This window comes from Elaeis guineensis, chromosome 13 (assembly GCF_000442705.2).
Source record: "Elaeis guineensis isolate ETL-2024a chromosome 13, EG11, whole genome shotgun sequence".
Lineage (NCBI taxonomy): Eukaryota > Viridiplantae > Streptophyta > Magnoliopsida > Arecales > Arecaceae > Elaeis > Elaeis guineensis.
In genome coordinates, this window is record NC_026005.2 from 24,124,700 (window position 1) to 24,134,596 (window position 9,897).

At 39.0% G+C, this 9,897-nt stretch overlaps 1 protein-coding gene across 1 annotated transcript; it reads right to left on the minus strand.

Annotated features, from left to right (window-relative positions):
* Positions 1-8,738: 8,738 nt before the first annotated feature.
* On the minus strand, positions 8,739-9,050 carry LOC140853118 (cyclin-dependent protein kinase inhibitor SMR6-like). Its single transcript, XM_073247216.1, has one exon. The coding sequence runs from the start codon at positions 9,048-9,050 to the stop codon at positions 8,739-8,741; it is 312 nt and encodes a 103-aa protein (XP_073103317.1).
* Between the last annotated feature and the right edge of the window lie 847 nt (positions 9,051-9,897).

The window sequence follows — 9,897 nt, forward strand, 5'->3', positions numbered from 1 at the left end:
AAATAATTTGTGATGAAAAAATATTAAAATAATTTTTATTTATTTATAATTCATATACTAATACAAGAACGAGCACAACCGTCAACAGGCTGATGATTGGCTTTGGGATACTATTCCCAACATATGAGTCATCCGGTAAAACTTCACTTTACTGGGTTTCCTCCCATGTTCATCCACCTATACAAATAATTTTAATTTTAAGCAAACAGTTATAACAATTTAAAAAAATATATGAGTATCATGATACAGACATGGTCCACGGTACATAATGATATTAGTTATATAAATATTTCAATATAAAAATTAGAAGTTAATTATGAAAGTTTAAGAAACATACAAACTCGTGTCGAAGTCGTGCATAACTATTCGACCCCGATGTATGAGGAACAGACTGAGCTACTCGTGCAGCTCTACCAATAGTAGAATAAGTCTGTAAAATAAAGAAAGAACTTGTTATATGTATAATATATAATATATAATATAAATTAATATTTTTGTAAAATATTTAAAAGAAAAGATAATGAGCAGATAATATACCTGTGCCCTCTCGGAGAACCAATAATGAACCAACTCCATCCACTGATGAGGAGGTACATCAGGAGGACAATTCCTAGCAACCTCCTCCTCTGTCATACCCTGTCTCATATAGTTCCTCTTCAATTGTGCTCTATATTCTTTTCATTTGCGATTGAGAGACTTCATTACAAAATCATGAGTGGATGGAGGGAGAACAAACTTGCTCTATAAAAAAAAGTTAAATGAAATAAATTATATAAGTGATTAACAATTAATATACAGTATGAACATCAATTCATTACCTCTATAACTCGGAGGAGCTCAACTTTGTACGTTGGAAGCATGTCATTTCATTTTGCATAGCCCAACGGACATAACTGAGGCCTTCGAGAAACAGTCCCCAAAAATGAAGTCAATAAGCAGGCAGCTTTCTTAATTGGCTGACCTAGCTGATTGCACTCCATAATAATTCTCTCACCGTCATGCATCTGCCACACATCTCATACTACTGTGGGTCCGCGTCTGGGGCATACTCTCCCGGATCCGTCTGCAAAAAATACATAAAAGTAACGATATCATAAATATATATAAAATAAAATAAAAATAAAATTATATGAAAGATAATATATACCCTGCATGTGTATCTCATCATCTGGCTGATCAACAGGAGGATCATGCTGTGCTGATGATGAAGAAGAACAGGGCTCAAAATGCTGTGCAGCTGAACTGACCTCAGGCTGCTGTGCTAAAGAAGACGTACCGGCCTCTGTCTGTGAAAACTGGAATTGCACACCAACATATTGTCCCCTGCGATTCATGATGTCACCTAGCATTTATATAAATAAAAGGTAGAATCAGTTAATATATGAAGTAAAATAACATAATAATTAATGCAAATTATATACATCATAAATAATTATTACCAGTAACAATCAAGCAGTAGTGTTTCCTTCAAATTCTGTCCTAACCAACATCGTCGTAGCATTTAAATCATCAGCTGGCACAAAATTGTAAGGCATACATTGTGTATAAGTGTCATCGTCATCATCCTCCACTTGGTTTCTCATATCATATAAGTCTCTAGGTTTTGTTTTGATAACAGTAAACCAATCTTTATCTTTTGCATCTTGTACATAAAATACTTGACCAGCTTGAGATAAAAAAATAAATGGGTCATCCTTCAATAACACACCAGTGTGTATCAATCTTGAAAAATTTACAAGTGTAAATCCATTTACATCTTGTTTCAAACCCCTTGGTGAGTTTATGTCTACCTAATCACATCTAAATAATACTACTTTAAATTTTTCATAATAATGCAACTCATAGATATCTTTAAGTGCACCATAATAGGATTTTCCATCCGCTTCCACCATAACACCGCTATTCTGTATTTTTCTAAATTTTTTTCGTTCTCTAGTATGAAATTTAAAGCCATTAATTATAAAACTGTTATATCTATTCACAATCTTGTTAGGTCCTCGAGCAAGAGCTATTAGTTCATCTGAATTATTTCTCTCCATCATCTTTGATACCTAAAAAAATGATATGAAGTGCTGTTGAGTTATCTGATATTAAATATGTATCAAAAATTAATATATCTCATAATTAAATATAAATCATACCTGATTCAAAAGCTACATAGGGAATAACTCGACCAACCATCGCTGTTCAATCCTTGCATTAGGACGAATATTATGATTGGCTCATCTCTGATAAATTAAAAATTTACTGCATAAAATATAAATATATCATTTAGAACATTATATCTAATATAAAATTTAAATCTTGATGTCATGCCTTAAATATACTAACCTGCGATGGTCAGATATTATGTCACTATGAAGTAACACATAACGATGTGTTTGTGCTAAGAATTTTTGATCAAGTACAATACTTTCAGCTCTTCCTAAGAATTTTTTTGCAGTTGAGAACTTATACAGTTCTGCATTCTCCACAAAGTCATTATGCCTTTGAGGTCGACTAAAAATAGTCTCTACACCTTGAAGATATCTTGAATAAAATGTCAAACATTCATCAGCAATATATCCTTCAACAATCGAGCCCTCAGGATAGGCTCTATTTCACACATAATCTTTAAGACGCACAAGATACCTTCAAGAATTAAATATTTATTAAAATATCAGTATGCTATTATTTTTAATAAAATTATCAAAAGATTTAAGGTTTGCAATAATACATCTTAATAGGATACATCCATCTATAATATACCGGTCCACCAACTTTAACTTCTAAAGCTAGGTGAATGAGTAGATGTACCATAATAGTAAAAAATCTAGGAGAAAAAATCTTTTTCATCTGACAAAGTGTAATTGCAATATCTTTTCCATCTTTACACATTTCCGACATGGACATAAAATCTTTCCATTCAAACTACTTTTCTCCATACCAAATTTAATGAAGTCTTGAACTCCATCTAAATATTCTTTACTATTCCTTGATTTATTTATCCAACTTTTGTCCATTGTAGGATAAAAATGATCGAACTTGCAACTTATCTAAAAATAAGAAAAAATATACAATCTATATTAATGTAATGAGTAAAAAATATCAGTCATTTCATAAAATCCAAAAAAATAACAGCTATTATAGTTCATTATATAACTTGAAGACTCAAAAATACATCTAGATATGATATGGTTTACATAGTAAATGCTTGCTATCATCAACTAATAGGTAAAGAAGGTCCTATCCCATTCAGAAAATACATTAATTCTATAGGTCAATTACAGTAATCAAATGATATGCAACAAGAGCCAAAAAAAAATTTGACAGTATTTTCTCTTAGTTCTTCTGTATAGGGAGAACAAAAAGAAAATACCATCCAAAATTTTTTTCGAATCCTCAGCATACCATTTGATTATTGTAATGACCTATAGAATTACTCATATTTTTCAAACTGTCCATACTGGACAATCAATTGATCAATGTACATAATTCTTTTATCCGTACAAAAATAAATAAATGTACGGATACAATAGAATATGTACATTAATCAAAAGATGGGTCTATGGTTCTATGCAATATAATTTTTTTAAAATTAATTCATAATTAACATTGTTTGGCATCTTTCATCGGCCTAAGCGCATAGGGCTGGATGCCTTCGACGCCAACTGGGACCAAAGACCCGAGCGCGCAAGGTCGAGACCCAAGTCTCGTGCATGTTAATTAAATATTGTGCACTATGTCATAAACTTTTAACAACTAAATTAGATAATTATTTGATGGCAACCAAATAATAAAAGAATCAACAAAATAAATCCTTAGGATTAGCATTCATCCTAACCAAGTCATTCAAAATTCTCATATACAATAAAACAAACAATCTCTTTTCCAAAGTCAGTCTCGCCATCAAAAGCTAAGGCATCACAATTAAATCTAAAAATAATTAACAAAAATAATTAAAATATTATCTAAATCCTCTAACTACTACGTACACTTCCAAATAATGCCATACACAAGAATAATCTTTCAATTTAAAAAATAAAATATTATTAGAGAAATGAATTACTTACAGTGGATAATTTATTTTCTGAAAATACTGGACGATATTGTTTTCGTCAAATACCTGCATTCAATAAACAAATATGACAGTCAATAATTAATATATATTTTATCTATTTTAAATTATCCAAAATATATTTTAAAAAAATTTCAAATTATATACCAAAGGTCGGAGAGTGAGGGGGCGGAGGAGCACCGGTAGCTAGAAGGGAGGCGGTGCGGTCGGGGAGCAAGGGGGCAAAGGAGCACGGCCCGCTGGGAGGGCCGGGGATGGGTGTCAGAGGCCAGGGGGCCACCTGTCGGCTGGGTCGGTGGTCGGGCCGAGGGGGCAGTGGGGTGCGGCGTCGGGGATGGGTGTCGGAGGCCGGGGAGGGAGGACAGGTGGGCCACCTGTCAGCTGGGTCGGTGGCCGGGCCGAGGGGGTGGGGGGGCAGTGGGGTACGACGTCGGGGAGGGGGATGGTGGGATGCGGCCGGGTCGAGGAGGGGGATCGGGGGGGTCTTTTGGGCCTACGAAGACGGCCGCAGGGAGGGGGGAGGGGAGGAGGGCCGGTGGGGTGGCTTCATGGAGGGCAGACGGCATACGGCGTGGACGGAGCGGGTGCGGCGTGGACGGATGCAGCAGCAGAGGGGAGCAGTGGACGACGGTGCGGCGTGGACGGCGGGTGCGGCGCCGGCGGTGGAGAATCGGCGGAGATGGCGGCCGGGAGGGGATAAGGGCACGGGGGAACGGGAGGAATGGGTGGGAGGGGGCGATAGCAGATAGATTATGGCACGGGAGAATGGGGGTCGGATTAAGCGAACCTAACGATGCTTTTTAGTGTCGTTAAATAATGACGCAAACAAGCATCGGCATTTTTTTTATTTAACGATGCTTTTGCTAAAAGCGTCGGCGTTGACAATGCTGAAATTTTACGACGCTTTTAAGCATCGTTGAAAACACGATGCTTTTTAAAAGCGTCGGCAGGTCAGCGCAACCTACCGACGCTTTCAAAAAGCGTCGGCAAAAAACGGTGGTTAATTCTCCCTTTTACTGTAGTGAATTGAGGTCCTGGCCCAGATGTATCCTCATCGGTGTTGGTTGTGGGAAGTTATCCTTGGTGGTTGGCAAGGTCCTAACCTTGAGGTCGGCATGCGTCCGAGTCGAGAGGTTGGATAGGATCATTCCCTCCTAGCTACCCATAGTGATCTTGGTGAGTCATCGATTGTAGTCTTTGGTACTAGGCCAGTTACAAAGTCAATGGCAGTGTGTCGATATCCTTGGTATGAGGTCAGGGATGAAGTCCGATGAAGTTATCCACTCTATCACTAGGATATCCGGATGATGTTCGTCATCTTAGAGTCTGCCTCGATATTTTGGCCAATCCGAGAAGAACGTCCGAGGATGAGTCATGAGAATAATAGCCGGAATAGTATAGCTCCATAACAGAAGCCTTAGTTCTATATAGCATCAAAGCCGCATTCCATTTCCTTCTTGCCTGTTTACTACTCTAGTATGCTGTCTACATGTTTCGTTTGTGATGGGCTGGGGATGGGCTGCTTGCATCTTTCATCTGGTTCACGTGGAGTTATTCAGAATTTCGAAGCCTAGCATGGGTCCGCCAAGGGATCTTTCATCTGGTTCACGTGGAGTTATTCAGAATTTCGAAGCCTAGCATGGGTCCGCCAAGGGTACATGCGATCGTAGGCGGCCATTCCAGGCCCTTAGCCCAATCAAGTATAGTATACATTCCAAATAATTACACATTATATATTATGGCATATATTATTCTAAATTAGTGTACTGGGTTTGGTAGGTCAGGCCACCCCAGCAAGGTCCGGCTTTTGAGCTCGGACCAACCAAGCCTAGACCATATCAAGCCCCCGTCATAGGGATCGCTAGTCATAACAGCATTCATAGGTTAAAAAGACGCGTCAACTCAAGATCTGCATCTATATATGATGTTTTGCATGTGATGCAAGGGATGTGGCAGTAAAAAACGTTCGTCTTAATCTGTATTCTTAATACAATCAACACAAGGTTTCATCCAATTCTATCATATATTCGGCAATGATGATGAGGTATGATTGCTAAAAATTTGTGTAGGAAAAAAGAATAGTAATAATATCGTAGGACGACCTTAATTCCGTGGCCTGGGGCGACGTACCAACTTCCAACCCCCAGTAGCATTATCCTATTAGCAAAGCATAATGGTTGGCACCTTGGCGGGAAACCCATTAGAATCCAAAATTCCAAACTGCTAATACCCGCCAAAGTAAGGGGGGCAGTGGGGAAGGGACAGTTCATGGAACAAAGCTCGATGGAATTTGGCATTACCCTAAAGAATCTTCTCCCTTGGAATGCCCTCTGTGCTTTATCGTCTAGGTCCATACGTTTATCTTTATCATGCCCTTTTTAAAGTTTCTACTTTCTATCACATAGGATTCCCTAGAATGTCACTGTTCAATGAATGAAGTACATCGTACATCCTCTCTCTCTCTCTCTCTAACTCCACCAGTGTCTCTTTGTAAAATATGATAGAGGAACAGGCTGCTCGCATGATGAAAAGCTCCCCCAGCTACTTAAATCATCCTCTCACCTTGCACAAAGCTTCAACGAGTCAGAAGGAAGCCCACCATGCCACGTAGTAGCACCATCCGAATTCCTAGTTTACTTGGTCGACTAATCTCCTGATGTATTGAATTGCCCATAAATGCACTGTCCTGGACTGACTTCAATAAATTGCTTGCTAATTACAACCTCATACAAAATACCAATTTGCACTACGACTTCCTCTGATGCGACAATGTATATAAACTAGCATTTTTCTCTGGTGATACACGTCCTATGTTCATATCTCCTCTTGATACGTCATCTTGAAATGTTCTTGTTGTTTGAGAAAAGCAATTGATCTGAAAGGAGAAAATTGTAAATAAGAATAGAGTCCAGATCAAGAGGACCAACAAACAGGAAACCCGGAGGAACAGCATACTTAGTGGATCCAATATGATGGCTAGATCAATTCAATGATGAGGGGAATTACTGATCCAGTTCTCTCTAGACAGTGATGCACACGTCACGTGGCGCCTCCGATGGTCTTCAATCGATCACAAAGGCTGTTAAAATATGAACGATTGTGCTGTCAATTTCATTTGAGCCGGATCCATGCTTCTCACTTTAAAGCCATCACAGTGTTAGCTAAAGGGACTTCTCGGGTTTCTTGGATACCAATTTGATGGTCCCATGCCTCAAATTGTGACCGAGCATAGGTTTCGACGTGTCGTGAAGGAAGACAACGTTACAATAACAAATTAGTGTCGCAATCCTGGCCTAATGCACAGCTTCTCTGTGGTATACTTAATTACCTTCTCCTTTCGGTGGATTATATCATCGCAGCTACCCCACATTCGATGGGCTCTTTGTTGTATCTTCAAATAATAGTGGAGTGAGAAGTCAATCATCTATCCTAAATCGTGATACTTAGCTTGAGTGTTGTTGTTATGTTGAATATAAAGATGGTACACCATATTTTCTGAATTACCATGTGTAGATACAACCAAAACAGTGAAAAGTTTGAGTCGATTTATGCTAATATTCCTCTGAAAACCACATGCTCATCTAAGCCTAGAAATGCACCATGCTGGTAGAAATATTTTTCTTTTGCTTCTACATGGTATCTATTGGTATCTATCAGTGATATTTTTCCCCTCAACACTTGCTACCAATGTAAGAAACATTGACTCATCCAGTCCTAGAAACAGGCAACTAGCATATGATTTTTATATTACAATAGATAAACTACATTAGCTTCATCAACTAATAAGCTGGTCAATAATGAGATCGTTATTTTGTGCAGAATAGGACAAAGTTTCGAGTTTAGTTACACAAGCCATGCTTATCTATCGTACATGTGTTAGGTATATAATAGTGCCCTTCAATGTCATATCCTTTTCAAATATAATGTAATGGAAGACATGATAAGGTGGAGTTACGTCAATCATCAGGTGACCTTTTCAAATACCTATGTCTTATCCTTCTTGACCAATTGATGATAGACGAAACCTTACTTGAATGCAAAGGCATTGTTTCCTCAAAAATGTGCAAGCATTATCTTTTATCTTGAAAACCTTTGTATACATTCTTTTCACACAGGAATGTTGCAATCCAAATCTAGATGCGCTTTGCTTTTATTTCATCAATAAAGGATGTATACCTTTACTACTGTATCAAGGAGGTAAGTTGGAGCCCTTTAAAGGGGAAACGATCAAAGGCAGAGAGCACTAAGGCCAATTGGGAGCCGTTCAAGTCAATTAGACGGGGCACCAATGCAGCAACTAAATTTTAAAAGATATCTCTACATTCATGGCAGCTTTTAGCTACCTAGAAATAGGGTCTATATATGATGTCATCCTAGAGAGAGAGAGAGAGAGAGGCTCTGCCTTGGAGCTAGATGCCATTATAATATGAGATAAAGCTGGAAAAACTCAATTCAGAAATGATGATGCTTGCTCCCAAACTCACTGTTACCACATATATGCAATGTGATAAAAAAAAAAAAAAAAATGTATGGCAGAGAAGCTTGGAATGGATCGTGATCTCTACTTTCATGATAAACTCAAAGATACAATTTCTTTGATGTGATAGAAGTCTCAAGCTACAAGTGCAATTCATATGCTACAACTTTGTACAGAAACTCTGTTCATTCCAAGACTCTGCTCTTACTTCGTTCTCTCTACACGGCGAATGAACACTGATTCCAAGTCTGGCGGGCTAAAGAACTCGACTCCATTTGGATTACACCTCAGAGATGGCTTTGGTTTCTTTGGAGCTGATGGGCAGGACAACCTCTCTGGAATCCTTGCTTCCTTCTGCCTCGGGGTCATGTTCAACATATCTTCTTCTTCTTCGGCATCATTTTGTGGGGGTTTGATCTTTATGGGCCTTAGAGGAGATGGCAGTGGAATTCCGGCGATTGCCCATATCGTTCCTTCTTCGGCTGCTTCAAATTGGTGCTTCTCTTGGAACCGCATCTGGAAAAGCAGAGAGCCCAACTCCTTCGACCTGAGAAGCGTCCAACTAATCTTCTTAAAGAGCTCAAGAGGCTACTCCAGTATCCAAATTTTTCAGCTACAGAGGAGGAGGATAGAAATTAGCAAGCAAGATGATGAACGAGGAGAACTTGGTTCTAGTATGAAAAGAAGCTTTTCTTTTCTCGCTGAAAACCCAAGATTTAGAACTCCATTAACGAGAAAAGATAAACTTCACTAAGGAAAACATCGTTTTGCTCATAACTGAACAAAGCAAAACAAGAGTAAAGCGATAGAAAAGAAGTGCTACAAAGTGGAGAATGTAAGAGAAGGGAAAGAGATGAATGGGAAACGGGGAGAGGCTACCATCATTTTCCCTCCCAATCTTCTATATAAGAAGAAAGAAATAGGCAAAATAAGAAAAGAGAGCAAGGTTGAGTGGTTCGGAGAGAGAGAAGGAGAGAGGGGAAGAAACTGTTAAGCACCAAGGAAACTCGTGAACACAGACTAAGAGAGCCAAAATCAATAGCATAAAAGAGGGGGAGGGGGGAGAGAGAAGTCGAGGGGAGGAAGTGCCCGTGAATTGCTGCGCTGCCCGGAAACCTCCCTTGGGCTACGCGCCAAAATTAGAGGGATTTGGCGCCGCTTTAGCAACGGCTCCCCCTATCTCCGGCCTCAGCCAGCCACGTATGGTGCAAAAATATATATCTGGCATCACGAACCCAACTAAACTTCCAAAATCCTCAAGCATCCAATAAAAAACCAGGTTTGCATCCTTTCTCGGGGATAGTTGTTGGGAAAGCTAGTATTTTTATATGCACACACACATAGCAGCACTCGTGACCACTTA